Genomic DNA, 20,918 nt, shown 5'->3' on the forward strand with positions numbered 1-20,918 from the left:
AAAACAATACAAAGGGATGGTTAGATGTAGAAATATGGCTTACAACTTATTTTCGTAACAAGCGTCTATCCAACCAAACTGGGAAAAGGTGAAGGCCTAAATAAATCCTATATATGCTTTTTTTTAAACAGTGGCAGGTTGGTAGGGCATTTGACCCATGTCCAAGAATCTGTGGGTTCGATCCCAGGCCGACCAAAGACCCTCTGCAGTAAAATGGTAACTGATGCACGTTAAATCTGTTGAGGAGCAACAACGGATGAGGAACTGTTCAACAACGTATATAAAGAAAATAAACACTGGATATTTACTCTATTTGGAAGTACCTTTCTATATATGTAAAATACAAGGTTGCAACCAAATCAGAATTTGAGCATGTGGTATTTTAGATTATCAAGTTCTACAATCAGAAATTTTCGAAAGATTGTTGAATAGTATACATTTCATTTGTCTGCTTTTAGATTGACATTGTTACTGTGCAATTTATCTTTGTTTCTGTGCAATTTACGTTAATGTAATTTTTTAGAATCATCTAAATCTGTTTTTATCAATTTACACTATATTAAAATTAAAAAACTGCCAAGGGCGTGTAGTTTAAAATTCACAAATTGCTTGTTTTCATAGTTTTGAGAAAATTTCATAGGCCTAAAAATTATCAAAAGCTATTTCTTCAAATCTAATAAATGTCACCTGTTTTGAAAAGTATTGTGCTCTCTCTCAAAAAAGGCTATAGCATCAAAAGTTTTGCTAAGTACAAAAAAGAAGAAAAAATATATCAAGACGAAAATCAACTTAGCAGAAAATTCAAGATGGTGATCATAAGTCTTCTAAACCTTTAAATTAAAATGTATTTTGTTCAAAATTGCATACAACGAAAATCTTAACAGAATTAAAAGCAAACAATTTTATTATTTCATCATAGTTCCAGTTTCACAACTTTACCAATGTTAACAAAAAGGCATTTTATCATTGATAATTTAGCTTAATGAATTTTTACAGCTCGCTCTACAAACAAACAGTTTTAAATACAGTATGTGAAAAAAGAAACATAAATTACATGAAACTCAAGTTGTGTAAATCTTCCACTTTTGTTTGACCCATCATTTGTGGAAGATATTTGTAAATAAAGTAGAAATGTCATGTTTTCTTTCCGAGAGCTTTTTTTGTCAAAGAGGCTTTGGCTGCTTCAGCGGCTTCTTTAGCTAAAGAAAGGAAAAAATTTTAATAGTAGGTTAATTATGATATTCATACTATAGATAAAGAAGATATCTTGGTGAAGAATAATATAAATATGGTGATGTTCAGGAAGGCATCCAACTTTGTGAAGTTTTGAATTAAATTAATTATCAATATAAATAATCTAGATCAGAGATAACAAACCTTTTGCATAAAATGTGCTTAAATTATAGTTTACTATTTTCGGGTGTTAATTGCACCACTCGTCTAGTGTATAGTTATGATTAACTATCCTAAAAAGAACTCCCTTTGTGGTAAGCAATAAAACAAAATTAAGAAAATAAATATTTTCAATGTTTAATATCATGAAAAATTAAGTGTATCAATACATCTTATATATTTATTAATTTTTTTATCATTTAACACGTGACGTCGATTGCCGCACGTAATAACAGGGAAATCTCTTTCAGGCCATGAGTACTATTGTACGATGCGTATTCTGCTAAGTTCTCCCACCAATATTTTAATAATGCGAGTCTCTGGTGGCCACAAGAATATCTGGGTTGGGTTTTTTCAAGATTCTACAAGTAGACAGCAATAGTAATATTACAAAATATTCGCATCAGGTAAAATAATAAATTAAAATATTACCAGTAGTAAGGAAAACAATGCATGCGTAAGTAAAGCACATATATATTTTTTAAAAATTCCTTTTTTTTTTTAAGGGACCTTTCTTTTGGACTATTTTAATTTTCTTAGACTTTTCTAACTATAAGCTGCCTGTGAATTTCAGCTCAATTAAAATAACAACAAAAGATGAAAAATGCTTAATACGCACTCATAGTTAACTCCTTTTTCATTTAGACTAAAAAATTCAAATTAAAATTTTTCTTGCAACAGGACTTATAATGGATCAATAAAATGGGAAATAATTAAACTTGAAATTTTACTATCATGACAATTGCACAACTCATTAATCAATCAATATCAGGTTCAATTATGAAATATCTTAAATTAAAAAATGAATTATCTAATAATACAATAAAAAAAAGTGTGACAAGTGTCAATCAAATGATTTTTAATAACCTTTTGCTTCTTCTTCTCGGCGCTTGGCAGCGTCTTCCCTTTGCTTTTTGATGATAGCCAATCTCGCCAAATCTGCTTTTGCTTCATTCGTCTTTCCTGCAGCATGCATTTTTTGATAATGCACCTTGGCCCTTTGTTTATCCAACTCTTCCCTAAAATAAAGCATTTTATGTATCATCTTTTTGAGTTGAGAAGCTTTTGAATAACCATTCTCTTATATATTAAAAATGCAATTTAATATATTAAAAATGCAATTAATCTGAAATTAATACCTCTGATTATGGAAGTTTAATATTAAACATTTTAATAGTGTAACATTTGCTGCAAAGGAAAAAATTTCAAAATTCTTATTAATTGAGTCAAGACTAAATTCAACTAATGAAGGCTAGTTACCTTTCTCGACGAGACAGTTGTGCAGTCGGCGTTTCATCCAGCTTAATTGTTTCAACTTTTTTCTCTTTTTTGACAATACGATTGGGGTTTTCTACTTCTATTAAATGCTGTACACCTTTTGCTTTAGCCTAGAAAAAAAAGAATGATTAATAGGGAGAAGACATGAAAACAAGCTTCGTAGTGGGCTAAAGAAAATATCAAGAAATTTTTTTTAAAATCAGAATTTTAAGAATTACTTTCATTTAGAACCGATAATATCTTAAATGCAATTTTATTAATTTAGCACAGAACAACTCATAATAGCTCGAGATCACTTTATGTAATTAGAAAATATTTATATCGTTGCCTTACATAAAATTGTTAATTGAGTTTCTTTTTCATAAAAATGACTGAAAGTTTAAAACAAGGAATACTGTGGGAAAAGCAATTATTTGATAGTTCCAAAGCCTTAACTATAGAATTTGCAATCTTCAGAAGGATTAATAATTGAAATAAAAAGACATTAAAAATGTAAAACTTTTGATTCTTCAAATCAGTTATTTTAAAATTCACATTTATGTTCAATTTATAATAACAACCAGAGTTCAATAAAAAAAAAATTATAACAAAACATAATTAATGCCTGCAAATGAAAGAGAAATACATCTGGCATTATTAACAACTAAAAAACGAGTTAATTTAATAAATCTTTTCGTTTTTCAACTTTTAAAAAAATAAAATTGTGTTGCTAAACAAAAGTGATAACTTACTTTCACAACAGTTAGACAAATATTTTTAATTAAACAAACATTTTAGATAAAACATAATGAATTAATCATAACAAATAGATGTTAGATACAAATTCTGAAGAAAAATAAAATGATTTTTCATAATAGAATACTATTTTTTTTTTTTTTTTTTGTGCAAGGGAATGGATAAAACGGTTACAAAATAACTTTTTATACACCAAAAATATATGAAATCTAACAATTTTTACATTTCAAGATTCCTACAGTATACAGTGCCAAACATAATAAATGGGACAGAATCTAAATTAAATTGAAGAGCTGGTGATCTGTTTTCCATTATGATTCTAATTTTACCAAAGAAAATGATTCAATGAAGATTGATTTAATAAATAAATAAGTAGCCTGAATTATTTATGAAAGAAACAGGTTTTTTGAACGTAGATCTATTTTCAATGTAAGTTTTCCAATTACAAGCACAAGCAAAATTCGCTGTTCTTTAGTAGTAAATGGGAAATCCGCAGGCTTTATGGTAACGACTAATGACACTCCTGTAGATAGACGATTAATATATTAGAGCAGTGTTCCCCAACAGTGTGCAGCGTTACGAAAAATTACACAGCGTTACGAAAAATTTAGAAAGGGTGCACAAAAGTCATAAATTTGGGAAACACTGTACTTGAGAATGGGTCGGAGGAGAATATTAGGCAAAATTTTGTCTAGATGAAACAAAATGGATACCTTTTACTGCCTAAATGTTATAGTTTCTGCGAGTAAAATCTGGAAATGGTCAAAAAAATCCATTTCACATTTGTTTCTATGAAAAATATACTAATATAAAAGAAATTAAATTGGCTTTCTACAAATCATTTTTTCTTTTATTTTAAAAGTATCTAGGTGCTTTTGATCTCATTGAGAAAGCCTCAAGGCACCTAAAAAAAAATTTATAATCCACCTCTTATCTAAATTTTAACATAGAATTCTGAATTTTTTAATAGAGTTCAATGTAAGCAGATATTATTTATACGTAAAACCCTTTTGTGAAACAATGAAAAAAACTTTTAAAATTTAATTTTTTTAAGAACTAAAATTTGAAGAAAAACAGATACTATGATGTCCTGCAGACATGATAAAAATAATAAAAACATGTAAATGACTTGAAACAACTTTTAATAAGCAGTCAAAAACATTCTAGTTCAAAGAAATTAAAAAGTTAAAAATATATATTTTAAATTAAAAAAATTTTTTAAAGATTTTTAAAAACAAATTTATTTTAACTGATCTATAATCTATATAAAATAAGTACCAATATTGCATATCCAAACCAATTAAAAAGTTTTGATTCTATAGATGTATTAAAATTTGACCAATCTTGTCTTCCTTCCTCAATGGCACGACAGCCCCGGGTGGGCCCTGGCCCTCTCAATCAACTTCCTCCAGGCCTGCCTCCGCCTGGCAGTTGTCTTCCAGTTTGAGACTTTCAAGACTGAAAAGTATCTTTCCACGCAGTCGGCCCATCTCAGTTTTGGTCGACCTCTGGGCCTTGATCCGATGGGCTGAGCCAAAAAGATTATGCTTGTCGAACGCTCTGTTCATTCGAATGATGTGACCAGCCCATTTAATTCTTTGGATTTTTACATACTTGACAACATCAGGCTCTCTAAAAGCCCGATTGAGTTCTGAGTTTGAACGTCTGTACCAAGTACCATCAACTTGTGTGCCCCCAAAAATGGATCTTAGGATCCGACGTTCGAAGATTCCCAAGGAATTCTCATCTTTCTGTGTTGTTGTCCAAGTTTCTGAGGCATATGTTAGGATAGGTCTGATTAAGCATTTATAAATTAACAGTTTAGTATCTCTTTTTAGTAGGTTTGATTTTAAATATTTTTTTAATCCATAAAAACATTTACTTGCACTATTGATTCTTCTTTGTATTTCGGGTGCGATATTGCCATTAACGTTGACTTCAGAACCAAGATAGACAAAACTGTTTACTTTTTCAAACTTGTATTCACCAATTTGCAAGTGAGTTGTAGAATAAGTTATTTTGGTGCATTGCATATACTTGGTTTACTCCTGGTTAATAGTGAGATGCATTTTTTCTGCCTCTTTTTCCATGGATAGAAAAGCTTGCTTTAAGTCAGATTGTGTTCGCGCTATGATGTCAATGTCATCGGCAAATGCAAAAATTTGTACAGACTTATGAAAGATATGTCCTCTGGTATTGATTCCTGAATCTCTGATAATTTTTTCTAATGCCAAATTGAAGAGCAGGCATGCCAATGCATCACCTTGCCTTACACCATTTTTTACCTCCATTGGTTCCGAGAAGTCATTTTGGATTTTAACTTTCTGCATGGTCTTACACATTGTAAGTGTGGTGAGTCGTACAAGCTTGTCCAAAATATTGAATTCTCGCATAGCTTCAATGAGTCGCTTCCGGTTTACACTGTCGTAAGCAGTTTTGAAATCCACAAATAGGTGGTGGGTACAAATTCCAAATTCCCTGGTCTTTTCCAGAATCTGTCTTATGCAAAATATTTGGTCAGTTGTAGACCTGCCCTAAAACCGCACTGGTATTCACCAATGATGTTTTCTACATAGGGGCTAAGTCTGTTAAATACCAATCTTGTCTTACATGTGAAAAACTCTGAATTAAGAAAAAAAGAGGTTTAAAGACAAAACTTTTCAGTGTGTGGGTTACAGAATTTTTGTTGTAATTGCCCAGAATAAAAAAGGTCTTAATATATATTCTTTCAAAAAATCCCTCTGGACCTCTTACAATCAAATTCAATAAATGTACCATTTATATACTTAGTTAGACTACCTTTTTTATAGCTTTTTTTAACATTCAAAAAGGAATGAAACAAGAGTAACCAATTTATTTTGTATAAGTGTAACCTGTTTAAAATAATGTGTTTTAATTTAAAATGTTTTAATGATTATCATTTAATATGTAATGCTTCCCTTCCCACAATTTAAAATAAGATTTTATTGCATAGTTTTGAAAATATAATCAACAATGTAAATCAGCAAATACCTTATGTCTTTTTCAGGTAACAAGAGTAACCCCTTTCAATTAACCTTTCTATATAACTAAGAAAAGTTATGAGGTTATTCTAGCATAAATATAAAAGGTAGACATAGGTAGGTAGACTTTATTATATAGTGAAATATTTGTTCTATTTAAACAAAGAGCTCAAAAATAAATGCAAATCATAATGCAATTCCACAATAAATGCACTTACAGTTACATACAAATTAAAAAACAGTAGAATTTCATTTTATTCTATAATTGCATTCTAAAAAATAAGAAGGCATTAAACAGTATTCAAAATAACAGTCCAAAATGTACAAATTTATTTATTGTACACAATTATAATTTTGCTAAATAAAATTTATACAGCAATCTAAAAAAATTTAAAATCAATAAAAAATAAATAATTTCAAAACAAAACCCATAAATAAATTAATGGTTTTAAATAATCATTAAGGAAAATTATTATCTAATGAAAATTAATAAAATTAAACACAGACTTTCATGAAAGAATGTCAGTTTGTACTATTGAACTATGGGAAATTGCGGACTAATGTGTTTTCCTATCACCAACACCAAGTTTAATTTGCGTATTGTACCTGTTTATAAAATATTAAATGTCTTTACATCAAAAGGAAATTATTATAAATATGTGTAAACTCAAATAGATTCTTAAAATCTGCAATAATTTAGGAACACAAACAATTGTGGATTATAGCTCCATTCTAAAAGTTAGGTTATACAGTTAAAAATACAAACTGCAATAATGGTTTATGAATAATTTTCAAACGATAGTTTGGTTTGTGTATATAATTTTGCACTAGAATTACACTAATGCACTATTGACAATAATTTGAAGATAATAGTGGCACACACCTATAATATACACCACCACAATCTAAATCACTAAAAACAATGTTTTTCTTTGGATTTCACACTTGCATTTTCAAAATGACCGAGTGTTTTTTCTACAATATGTTGATGCATTTAAGGAAAGAGTAAAAAAAAACTAATAACCAAGAGCAGAATAATATATAACATTTTGCAAGAAGACTTCTGACAACTACAAAATGTTCTGAGGGTATATACCATGGCAGTTTCGAAAAGAAAAAAAGCTGAACATTGCGTATTAACATTATATTAGAAACAGGTCTTTACAGTTACAGATTAAACTGCACTAAAAACTGCAATTTAAAATAATTATTTTATTAAATAAAATATAAATTTTATTAAAGAAAATAGTTTTTTTACAGAAATTTTGAGTTAATTCACTTCAAAATTAAAAGATTTTTCTGTTAGTCATTTCAAAATACCATTACTTATCACAATTAGAATAGTTTTTTTACTGAAAGCCAATCTAAAGATTTAATATTCCTTTGGAAAGTAGAATACGGCTTATTATTAATTAAAGTATTTCACGGGCTTTTAATCCAAATGAAGATTTTAATTAAAAAAGAAGAAAAAACAATTAATGAATGTCCTCAGTATATCATTTTTAAGATTTGGTATATTAACAAGGTTGCTCAAATCTGGAAAAAAAATTCCCTGTGCTTTCCCTGTACACATTATGCACAATATATTAACATGAAACACAATCACTGTGCTCTTGCATAAGCTATATTGAACTAACTGCAGTGTTTTCAATACAACGCGAGAACCTCGCATATTTTTTTCTTTTCTCGCAACAAAAAATTATTAACGCGAGAAGTTCGTGCACTCTATTGATCAATTTCAAAATGCTCGAATTTTGGAAAAAATTTAGTCTTTTGCCATTTTGAATAAAATCCGTTTCACTTTTCTTCCTTGATCTTTCTTTATTTTGATCATCAGTCTTTGTTATCTAGCTTCCCTATTTACCAGTAGTATTCAGAACCGGTGCGAACAGCAGACCACCCCCCGAAACTGAACCAATTTTAGAACACATTTCTCTGCAACCACGTGTTCACCGTAGTTAAGGTTTCTTCATGTAAGACGTTTACATTTTTTGTGCATGAATGTAAAATGGACAAATACTTTGTTAAGGCAACATCTTCTACTCCGTCATGGACAAATGAAAATTAAACAAATGTCGGTAGAAACGGTCAAAACGAAACAAATACGGATATTTTTTCAGCCAAATAAATATAATAGCTGATGAAAAAGTAGATATAGAATATTTTCCATATGATGATGCAGCAAAAATATGCAATTAGATGTTTAAAATGTACTATAATTAAAGAATTTTTTTTTCCAAGTCTATTCGTGTTTCTTTCATTTTTAGAAATCTCACTTAACTTTTTGAAATCTCACCCTGTTTTTGAGAAAGAGTGAGAAATTCTCTCCCATTTTTTTTCTGTAATGAAAACACTGTAACTGTACTAGTTTTAATTGCTGCAAAAACCTAGAGAAAAAATGATCAGCTGAACATACTTAAATGATGCCATTAGTACATGAAATAATTTGCACTTTGAGTAATGACTATTTCTTTATAAAGACAGGAAGAAAAAAAATTCCAAGTATTTTATCAGTGTGTAAAGAAATTCCCAGCATTTTCCCTGTTATTTTAGATGATTTTTTAATTCCCTGCATTTTCCACGTTTTCCCTGTGGAGTGGCAACCCTGATTAAAATGTTAAATGGACTAAAATCCTTTTAACTAAAATGAAGAAAGAAAAGGAAACAATTCCATTTTTTTTAAACAACTAATATTTAACAAAAAAGATATGAAAATAGTAATCTTCTATAGAAAATAGTTAATCAACCTAATAACAGTAAAGATGTCACTCTTATAAAATTTTTAAAGAAAATTTCTTTATTTATTATTCAAGAAACAAAAAAATTCAGAACAAACATATCAGATAGAACAGATAAGATATTTTAACCACTTTTATACGATTTGTGAATAGTTCATCTCATTTAACATATAAAATTTTTACAATTTCAAAATTATTAAGTTTATAATTAAAATTAAGTTGAAAAAATTAGGAATTGCGTGGGAAAAAAAAGGCACATCTGATAGCCTAAAAATTTAAGTAGATGACATTCGGAAAAATTAAGGATAAGCTTTTCCTCATATTCAGAAATATTTAGCTTATAAAATTCCAAAATATAAAAAACATCCAAATCATTCCTTAACTGAGCAGATTTCATAGTCTACTTTAATACTTATTTAAAAAAATTAGTACATTTACATTTTTTATTACTTAGAGCATTATAAAATTGTTTCTACATTTGATTTATAAGTGAAAAATAAACAATTTCATACCGCCTTTTCTTCTTCAGTTCCACTTTCTTCTTCTTCAGAAGATTCCTCTTCTTCTGAGCTAGATTCTGAAGATTCTTTTTTTTCTGCACCTTCTTCATCCTCACTACTGCTCAATTCTCCCCGTTGTTGCTAAAAAATTGAAACAAAGATATAAACAAAATACTCCCTATATTATTTCACACAAGAAAACTCCCATCTAATCACTGGTTATTAGGATTTAATTATTTCAATAGACAAGATGAAACTAGTAATGTCAAGGACTAATGTAATAACTCCTGAAAATATGTATTACATACCCAGGGGGTAGCAGCAAAGTTTTTTAAAATTTTAGGGTAATTTTAGGAACTTTTTTCAAAAATTTTAGGGGTAATATATGATTTTGTTAGGATAAAAACAGATCACACGGTAGTTTATTACATAACAGAAGATTATTACAAATCATCAACACATATCATAAATAATTGCAAGCCATAAAATAAAGCTCTGAAATTTATTAAGTCAAGAATGAAATCTCTAAAGTGTAAAAATGAAATTTCAACTTCACATATTACCTATCAGAAATTAAGTGCATAATTCAGGAACAGGCAAAAGTGAGAATAAATCAAGAGAAAAATAAATTAACACCAAATTGAATTTTTATTTAATTTTTACCTTCTTAATCAAAACTGTATTATTACCCTTTACCTTACTTTATTAAGAAAAACTATTGTGTGATATTATTAGATTTCAAATCAGCAATTTATATTAGAAGTTAGAGAAAAACAAATTAATCATGATCATTTTTCTAATATATTCTTGATATGATTTGTGAGATTCTTTTACTGCCCTCAATAGTGTTGTGGTGATCTTCAACACTCCTCCATAATTTTGAATGGTATCTTTGATTAGTCTAAGAGACATAATAGTATTCTCATGGTGACTCACATTAAGCATTGCTTTATTTATCGAAAAACCTCTCTCAGGATCAGAATTCCCATGTGGCAAAATTAAAACAGTTTTAATTAATGTAGTTAAATTCTTATATTTTAGATTATTGCTTTTTTATTTATATTTAGCCTATAACTCTAATTTTTTAGGAACACCAACAAAATTTTATCAGATTTTTAGGAATTTTAGGGTTTGCACATAGTTTTAGGAATTTTATGAATTATAGGGGGAATGCTACCCCTGCATACCATATACTTGGTTACTAATTTAATAGGTTTTGAAATAATTTCTACACATTTTGTGCTTAGATGTTAAAGTTTCACTAACAAGCTTTAGAGTGTTTCCAACACTTTTTATTTCTGATGTTGAGGTTTTCTAAAATAATTTGATATTTTCAAACCTTGTTCCATTAGCATATTTTTGGTTGCAGAGTTTGCAGAGATGATTATTCACCTTTATCTTTAGATAAATGCTTAACAGATCTTTTGTATTCCCAACAGAAAAAGTTGCCAAGTTACAAATGAAGAATGTCAGAAATAAAGATTATTAACTTAGACACAATAACCATACAGGTTCATATAAAGTTAAAATTACTTTTAATTAAACCAGGTAGTATAAACTAAATAAGGAAAAACCTAACAAGAAATTTATAAACAAAAATTTATATTTAAATTAATCATATTATGAGAAATAATATATTAATAGTACAAATAAGTTTCCAATGTTTTCTATAAAAAATTAGTAGTTTATTGTGAAAAAATGGTAGAACTTAAATTCGAAATTCTATGTCGTAAAAACGTATCAAATATATCAGAGTTTGAAAAACCATATGTTAAAAATTATCAGAATAAGAAAAAATAAATGGAAACGGCCTTAAACAACATGGCTTTATAGTATTCATTGTGAAACAAACCACTTAACCACTTTGATAACTCAAATTTGAAATTTATGTGATGTAATACTGTATTAAATACATCAGTGTTTGAAAAACCATATGTTACAGACCAAACAATGAATGCCAATTCAATCACCAAACAATGAATGCCAATTATGACAGACTCGTCGAAATGTGAAAAATTATACATAACTGACGAAAGAACTATTAGGTTGCTTGTAAAGTTCATGCTGATACATTATCTAGTATCATAAAATCGTACTTTTAGAATGACAGGAAATGACAATAGAATCATCACAAACCAAACATCGTATCAAAAATATCTGATTTCGAAAAATCAAGCCAAAGGGGCCTTTAAAATGATAACAGCGAGAAATTAGGGAAGAATCGTCACGAATCAAACACATCAAATAGTGGTCAAATTTGAATTTTGAACATCCTATTAAACATATCAATGTTTAAAAAACCCTGAAAAAAGATTGAAAAACTTATGAATAAATTCCAAAAAGTTAACATCAAAGGCTTGCAATAGAATCGTCACAAATCCAACAAGTGAAAAAGTGATAACGCGAATTCAAAATTCACATTGTGTAACAACGCTAAAATAAAAAATAAAAATTTACATTTGAAAAACAGTGAGAAGGCCGAAAAATTATAGCTTTCGGAAAATTTTCATCAAACAATGCGAAATTAAGATGTCAGAGCCCGTAATCAGGTTCATAGGACAAGCGCAAATAGACAAAGCAGAGCAACAGACAGAGGGCAAACAGGGCAACCCACCTCGCAAATGCTGCCCAGTAAGAACCCTGATAAAATGTAATTTTTATTTAATTTATGGGAATGAATAATAATATTTATTAATAATGCTGCATTTTCCCATTATGAGAGAATGGCAGTTTTGTAATTAAAGAAGTTAACTTGTTTTAAAATGTGTGAATGAAGTTAACTTGTTTTCTCTTACGGGATATTTAAAGAGTTATATTAATTTCACTTATAAAATTTCAAAAGCAAATAAATATTTTCTCATTCCCCCACTATGAGAGAATGACACTTTTGTTAGAAATTGATTCTAATATTTTTAAAGACTAGTCGAAAAACGATACTTTGTTCCAGGAACTAATATTTTAAAGCAGTTGAGGATGGACATATACTGAAATATTTTCAGTAAAATTATTACTTTAAACATAATTATAACTAAAATTATTATTCTCATATTATGTTATTATTAACTCATATTAATAAAAAGGTTTTTCTAAACATAAAGTGTGACTGCTGCTTTTCTCCTCGTTACCTTTTTCTGTATCTCATTACTATAAAATTAAGAAATTTCTGACACAATTTATTTTCTTGCTATTATTACCTGAAAATAGTCCTGAAATGGAAAATAAGCTGTACAAAATGACCCATACACTAGATGAATCACTTTTAATCAAGTGATATACATACAATATTTATACATCATAATATAGCAAAGTAATAAAAAAAGAATTTGTCCAGTTAAAATGTCAAAATAATAAAAAAACAATCTGAAGTAAATAGTTTTTTATACCCTCCATTGCCTTTCTTTTTCTTTCTTCTCTAAATTTTGGGCTAACTCATCAGGATTTGTAAAATGTCGACGCTGACCCTTATGACCACTTCCACCTCGCCCTCGTCCTAATCAAAAAGAATTATTAATTTCTATAAGTTAAATAAGAAAAACTGGAGAAAAAAATTAAAGATAAAGCATACCCTATTAAAAAGAATAATTATATTTATAAAAAGTAAAAAAAAAAAAACACATAAAATTTTAAAATAAATTATTGTGAATCATCATGAATATTAAAAATATTACATGGTTTTAAATTATAAGCATGTCTGAAGTAAAAAGAATGAAATTGAAATAAGCAGTGTTTTCACTACAGCGCGAGAACGCGAGAATCTCGCATATTTTTTTCTTTTCTCGCATTAAAAAATGATTACCGCGAGAAATTCGCGCATTCTATAAATCAATTTCAAAATTCGCGAATTTCTCGCATTTTGGAAAAAGCCTCGAATTACGCCCTTTAGAATAAAATCCGTTTCACTTTTCTTCCTGGATCTTTCATTATTTTCAACATCTGCCCTGATATAAAGCTTCCCTATTTACCAGTATTGTTCAGAACCTTTTCGAACAACAGAACACAACCACGGAACCCCTTTCAGAACACATTTCTCTGCAACCACGTGTTTACCGTAGGTAACGTTTCTTCATGTAAGACGTTTAAATTTTTTATGTGCTAATGTAGATGTAATGTAATGTAAGATGGACAAATGCCTTGTAAAGGCAAAATCTTCTATGATGATGTACCAAAAATATTCAATGCTTTAAAAAATAGAAAACATTAGAAATGTATTATAATTAAAGAAATGATTTTTTTTTTCAAGAGTTTTTGTGATTTTTTAGTTTTTAGAAATCTCACTTAACTTTTTGAAATCTCACCCTGTTTTTGAGAAAGGGTGAGAGATTCTCACTCATTTTTTTTCCATGATGAAAACACTGAATAAGCTTAAAAAATGAAAATTATGCACATTAACATTAAAAACACCTAAGAGCTCATTACATTAAAATCTACAATTTCATACTAATCTTAGGGTGAGTTAAATAAAAAGCCAAAAAAAAAAGAAAATAGTAATCCACAAATGTTATGTGCAAAACACAATTTAAATATTTGAAAAAAATACATAAATTTGAGCAACAAAAAAAAATTTGGAGGAGGCATATATACATAGAATATTATCAAGATTTAAATAGAAAAAAATATATTAACGCCTAATATTTTACTTAAAATGCATGATTACAGGTCACAATATGTCATTTTAAATCATGCAAAGATAAATTACGCAGTGTGATTTTAAATTGCAGGAATATGAATTGCAATGTGTGAATGTGCAATTTTTCTTTTTTTTTTTTTTTAAATTTTGTGAATAAGAATATTGAGTGTGATTTTTAATGTTGTGAGTATGAATCACAATGATAGTATAGAAACACCCACAGAAAATATTATCAGTTCAATATTATCATCAGAAATGAAACATGAGAGCAACTATATGCAGCACAGAGCATAAGTAGGGCAGAGTATACATGTATATTTATTAAGTACAGAGTGTAAACAGTTCTTAGGCAAGATTTTAAATATTATCTAAAAACTAATTTCTTACATTTACAATATAATTTTATATTATAAACCGAAACAAACGTAATAATTATAATGTTTTCACGCAAGAAAACAGTTATAGTTCTTAGGATCTACAATACTGCCTACTGAACTTACATGTAAACACAACAAAAGCATTAAAAATATATTTATCATAAATTTAAAAAAATAAAGACAAGTAAAGAATATAAAATTATATATATTAATTTCAGCAAACCCCACTTCTTACGAAAGCTAAATCAAATACAAATGCATTTTTCTGAACATAAAAATATTTAATGTTTACAAATCAGTCTGCAAATTTAGCCTACTCATTTTAACAATGTGTCTGAAAATTATTATAAATTAAACAATCGTTCATATAAATTTACCTCTAGGCATCTCGTATGGAAGGTTTAAAATTCAAAATTCTAAAAAATAAATAATTAATGTAGTTTGATGAACATGAAATAACTTTTATTTCTTAATTCTCGCTGTTGGACACGCACTTGCAACCCTATGATAAATATGTTGCCAAATGATTTAAATATCACAAATTTGTTTTTGAAGGAAAGCTTTCGTCGAAAAAATATAAATCATTATTTAAATTAATTTAATTTTCTAACGAATATTGATAAACTTATCGAACTATCTTAGCTGAAATCATGTTATTAACAAATCAATAAATACAAATTAAAAATTATTTATAAGTTGAATTAATAAATTATGCCAATTCAAGCGATAAATTTTAAAATATGGTAAAAACCGAATTGTTTCAGTTCAGATCATTGATCTCTTGCCAATTTCGGAAGGAAAAAAAAGCAGTTTGGTTAATTAATTAATAACTTTTTTTATTTAAAAAGTAAATGCTTCTATAATTTTTCTATTTTACTTTTATGTCAAAATTGTCCTTCAATCTTTTTTTCTCTGAAAGAATATATAAAAATTATTAGTTTTTGTCAATAACTGCAACCTATTCTTTAAATTATGTTTGTTTATTTATTTTTTGCTTCAGGGTGTGAGTGAGTGATAGGAGCAAAAAGAATTGAATGATATATTTCAGACAGAAAGTTCACTTACGAATATATGTGCAGGCACTTCTCGAAAATATCGTTTAGGTAAATATAAGCTATGATCTAAAAACTATTTCTGTTAGTATAAGATCAATAATGAATCTGTTTTTCGAAAATAATGAAATTTTTCAAAATAATTTGGAGAGAAAAAACAATTCATTACATTTTCGAGTTTTTCTTTTTAGTTACTATGTGTAATGAAAAATGTTCAACATTTTTGTGTTTCCTCACTAAAAAAAACCAATTGTTATTTATTTGCTCAGATATTTTTTAACAAAAATGTAAACATAGGGGAATTATCATTACTTATTTTTTTACAGAAATTTTTTTTTGTATCAACATCTGCGCTATTTTATTTGAATAATACTTATTTAGCAAATTATTTGTAAATAACTGTATAAAAAACATAATTATATCTTAAGTTTAATTTACAAAATATATTAAATTTCAATACCTGTAGTATTTTTTATGATACCTTGCATAACTATCTTATTTCAAAGTTTATATTTATTGAATAATTATTAAAAATTTCCTAATTTTCTGGTATCAGTTTTTTTTTCTTTGAGTCAGTGTGCTTTATTATGTATATAAAAAATTAAAATTATCAAAATATCTAGTTGAAACTCCAATTAAGTTTTGTCAGTTGGAAACATTTATGTCTTTCAGCAATTTTTAAAGAGTTGTATTTTTAGGTATCTACGTTGCTCAAGCATGCACAAAATTGGCGCTCAATGTTTATGAATTAGTTCCTGAACTATTTTAAATGTTAATAGAAAATATGTAAAAAATAAAACTGTTTAATGAAAAATTTTCAAAAATTTTAATTAATTTTTTTTACCTCTGTTCATCTTACTCTTTTATTCATTTTATTTTCTTAGTGCAAACATAAACTTAATTGTAACCATTTTGGCTGAGCTCAGTACATGTAGTAGAATGAAATTTCTTACAGATTTTTAATGCTACTACAAACTTGTTACTTCCATTTTGGATGTTGATGCATTTCTACCATAAAAGCTTTGCCTTACTCATGTTAGTCCAAACATGGCAATTTTGTAGTTTTTGTGGCCCACTATCAAAATAAGTTTGCCCATTCCTGATATTGCTTAATTAGGGAAATAAACTTTTTAATGTGTTTTGAATTGATAATGTTTAAATAACTTTAGTAGATTTGCAAATGGTGTCTGAGATGAAGGGTAACACCAAGTTAGCTGAGTTAAAGAATGTTATTTGCAAAATAAATAGATTTAATTATATTTTTAAAAGTACACAATCTATGATTTATAAATCATAAATTGTGTTATAATCATATAAATTATTATAATTTTAAAATAATTGATGAGCATGCACTGTCAATATTTTTGAACATTGAGTGGTGACTTGAATATTGTACACAACTATTAGTTGCATTGTAACCTCTATTTACTGATATATGATGATAAGTTGTTCTTGAACTCTATTTGTACTCTTATTATTTTACAATACAAACTCTGTAGTACTATTTAATACAGTCTATATATATATATATAAGTTTAAAATGTAGGTAAAACAAAGAAAAAATTGCAGAAAAATGAAAAAAGAAAAATAATAATAAAATTAAAAATAGCAAAAACCAAAAAAAAGGCAAAAAAAAATTTTTTTTTTTAATCCGGAAAATAAAATTTTTATCTTTCTGAATTTTTAAAAAAAATAAATTTTGTACTTTTTTTTTTTTAATTTTTTTTTTTTTTGGTTTTTTGTTATTTTTATTATTATTATTCTTTTTTTTCCCTTTTTTCATTATTCTGTAATTTTTCCCTTGTTTTATCTACATTTTGACCTTATTTTATGAGTTCTATCTACTTGCAGCTTATGCGCAATAAATAAAACTTGTTGTTTTTCTTAATTTTCTTCGTGTTTTTTGTATTTATTTATTATGGTATATATTATATTATGCTAATATTTTAAAAAATCTAGAAATATTCTAAGATTTCTAAAATGTAATTTGTAAGAGCATACACCTCCCCTCGATTCCCATGATAAATATGTATGCAAGGAGAGAATTGAAAAATATGGAAATCAATTTAATAGTTTTTAAAATGAGTTTCTTAAATCACCTCAAGATTTTTTCTATCTCACACACTTCCTTAACTTAAACCATAAATTAATTTGTATCTGAAATATGTATGTTTAATTAACTTAATAATTTATTTTTTCTTTTCTTAATCTACTTTTTTTTTTCTTTTTTGCTAAATGAGTAAATAAAACATGTTTTAATTTTCTTTTAGTTTGGAACAATAAGTTTATCAAGATGCGTAAACGTTCTGTCCAAAAAGGTGATGAAAATGATGAGCCTTTTGTTCATTCCAAACAAAAAAAGAATTCTACGAAGTCAAAGAGAATTTTTCTACAAGTGATTTTTCTAGCTCTTTTCATTCTCTATATTGTTATTCCTGTCTCTGTGTATTTGTGCCCCTCTGTTAGACGCCATGCTGTTTTTCTTAATTATGTAAGCCTTTCTAGGGCAACCAACCTTTCTGTTCCTAGCGAAAGTGGACTAAAATGTGCCAGAAACTTCTACATATCATCTGACAAAGGGGTCAAACTAGGGGTTTGGCATGTGCCTCCAGCGTCGATGCATTCTAGATGTAAAGAAAACACAATCTCACCAGACATTGAGTTTAGTGACCAAAGACCGGTTTTCTTATATCTTCATGGTAACGCCGGGGATCGAGCTGGCGGTCATCGAGTATCACTCTACAAGGTTTTGAGTGAAGAAATCGATGCTCATGTTGTGGCATTTGATTATCGTGGCTTTGGCGATTCAACCAATGTTTCACCAACTGAAGCTGGCCTTGTTGAGGACACAACGGTGGTATATGATTGGTTGTTGAAAAGAGTGAAATCTTCAAATATTTTTGTGTGGGGACATTCTTTGGGGACTGGAGTTGGAACAGCCTTCCTTGAGAAAGTGTCGAAATCAGCCAACAAACCAACAGCCCTCATTCTAGAAGCTCCCTTCACAAGGATCGTTGAAGCTGCTAAACATCACCCTCTTTCCATTTTTCATCGATACATGCCATTTTTTGATGTCCTAATTGCTAAACCTATTGGTGATGAAGATACAGGATTTGATAGTCTGAGCCGGATACCACATATTTCTCGTCCCCTTCTTATTTTGCATGCAGAGGATGATGGTTTTGTACCTTATAATCATGGTAAAATATTATACGAAAGTGCTTTGGCAACAAGAAAAGAGTTGCCATCTCATTTTACTAAATTTGTAGGTTTTGATGGGGAATTAGATTTGGGGCACAAAAATATTTATAAGAGTCCTGATTTGCCAAATATAATTAAAAATTTTCTAAAGGATGTACAATCATAGATTTTCAAGCATTTTAATGTTGATTTTTAATTAATTAATAGGGTAGGGATAAATGTTTCTACTTTATTCCATATGATAAATGAACACAATAGAAGTTTATGTTAATGTAGAACAATCTACATAATTATGCAAGCATCATTTTGACTCATAGAAATTAAAAAAGTGGCACAGGTAAGTGCCATTTTTTTAAAAGACTAAGTTAATAAGATAAAAGTATGTTTTCACTTTCATAAAAAAAATCTTGAAAATATTTAATGATCTGCAATAAAAATTTATTGATTATGGTTTAAATAACCTCTGCCATAATTCTAGTGTTAAATGATATTATTTGTTTATAGGCTGCTGTGCGGTCTTATGTTTTTATACTGCTTGTTGTATAGTCTTAGATACTTAAATTAATTAACTTTATTTATGTAGCATCCACCTTTTAATTTAGGTCTGCCTGTAACAATGTTGAATGTTTTCCTAAAACCTAATTGCAAGAAGCTATGGAGAATATTAGAAGGACTTTCTAATACATGCAGACTTTAAATTGTACTTGAAATTAACTCAAACACATTTTAGTTTTATAAAAAATCAAAGAATGAAGTATAAAAATTATTTTTCAAAATTTTAGTTAAAAAGCTTGTGTTATATAAATCGTATTAATTATTCAATGTACCATTAAACTATGTATTATTTACCTTGTACAACTACTGTCTGCCCACTATGAGATAACTGTAGGTATGTTATTAGCAGTTGCTATAGAAATAGATTATTCTATTGTTATACAGGTGTGCTTTTCTTCCACCTAGTGCAGAACAGACAACCAATTTTGTATTCTAAAACAAAAAAATTTTTCTGTATTGATAAAAAAAAAAAAAAAAGAATTACCTACATGCACTACATTGGAACAATTTACTTTCATAAAGACCTTAAACAGGTCTACTGGGAAGAACTGGTAGCTGGCAAGTTTCTGTGTTTTACAAATTGATTATTAATTTAAGTTTCCCCACGTAAATAATTTTTCTAAGTGAAATTCGCCATCCAACATTTAAAATATCAATCTTATTTTTAGTTCAGTATAATTTTTGTATTCTAGTACATTTCTTCTATCATAGCTTTTATTTTGGGAAATTTTCTGTCCAACTTTATATTTAACTCAGTGTAAAATTAAGTGTGCTAAGAAAGTTGTGTGGTATTAAAGCACAAGTGATATTATGAATTATATTACAATAAGCAAATTAATTATCTCATCATGTTACTTATGCAAGTTGATTTCCTTTAGTTTAGATCATTATTTAGCATATTTTATATTTTTATATTTATTTTTAGAATTTCATTTATGAAAACTTACTATCAATTGTTAAACAGTCTCTGTGATAAAAATACAGAATATTTTCTATATTATTCCATTTTTTCTTATTTTTCTGTTTGTGTCATGTGCTGTATTAACATAGCTGCCAACTTTTACGGAAGAGTTTTCCCTACGGTTGAAAATAATTTTGGACTTTAAATTATTCAAATTTACAAAAGAACTGATAAACATGCAATGGTGTATTCAAGTGGTGGGAAAAACTGGGCTCCACTGATCTTAACACATTTAACACCATTAAAAAAACAAACCAAAAACTTAACAAAATTAAAAAAATTAAACTAACAGAAATTGATTTTTCAATATTGTTGTTACACATCTGCATTTTATTATTTTTAATGAAAACATAATTTGATTTGGAACCGTGACGGCTCAGTGGTTACGCACTGAACTGTCATTCTGAAGCCCTAGGTTTGATCCCCAGTAGCGGCTAGAAGCCCACCCTGCTTCAGATTAATGGTTACTAGCTTGTCTGGGAAGTAAAGTCGGCCTGTGT

The 20,918-nt window shown here is 28.1% G+C and overlaps 2 protein-coding genes across 2 annotated transcripts; one reads left to right on the forward strand and one right to left on the reverse strand.

Moving 5' to 3' along the window:
• Positions 1–886: 886 nt before the first annotated feature.
• On the reverse strand, positions 887–15,466 carry LOC107447868 (uncharacterized). Its single transcript, XM_016062903.4, has 6 exons — positions 15,027–15,466; positions 13,029–13,135; positions 9,658–9,786; positions 2,653–2,780; positions 2,260–2,411; positions 887–1,199 (listed from the first exon to the last, which is right to left on the reverse strand). Exons 1-6 carry the CDS (start codon positions 15,034–15,036, stop codon positions 1,135–1,137), a joined length of 591 nt encoding a protein of 196 aa, XP_015918389.1. The 5' UTR covers positions 15,037–15,466; the 3' UTR covers positions 887–1,134.
• A 132-nt stretch (positions 15,467–15,598) lies between these two features.
• On the forward strand, positions 15,599–19,937 carry LOC107447867 (lysophosphatidylserine lipase ABHD12). The gene is made up of 2 exons (XM_016062902.4): positions 15,599–15,752; positions 17,972–19,937. The coding sequence occupies exon 2, from the start codon at positions 17,995–17,997 to the stop codon at positions 19,066–19,068; it is 1,074 nt and encodes a 357-aa protein (XP_015918388.2). The 5' UTR covers positions 15,599–15,752; positions 17,972–17,994; the 3' UTR covers positions 19,069–19,937.
• Positions 19,938–20,918: the final 981 nt, after the last annotated feature.

This window comes from Parasteatoda tepidariorum, chromosome 2, assembly GCF_982258835.1.
Source record: "Parasteatoda tepidariorum strain Cologne lab strain chromosome 2, Ptep-v5.0, whole genome shotgun sequence".
Taxonomy (NCBI): Eukaryota; Metazoa; Arthropoda; class Arachnida; order Araneae; family Theridiidae; genus Parasteatoda; species Parasteatoda tepidariorum.

Bases quoted from the DNA above. Each gene is read 5' to 3' on its own strand.
- LOC107447868 (XM_016062903.4), bottom strand. The intron at 2,412-2,652 runs GTAACTAGCCTT...GCTTTATTTTAG, and splicing joins CAACTGTCTCGTCGAGAAAG to GGAAGAGTTGGATAAACAAA. The intron at 1,200-2,259 runs GTTATTAAAAAT...TCCTTTCTTTAG, and splicing joins CCGAGAAGAAGAAGCAAAAG to CTAAAGAAGCCGCTGAAGCA.
- LOC107447867 (XM_016062902.4), top strand. From the start codon at position 17,995: ATGCGTAAACGTTCTGTCCAAAAAGGTGATGAAAATGATGAGCCTTTT.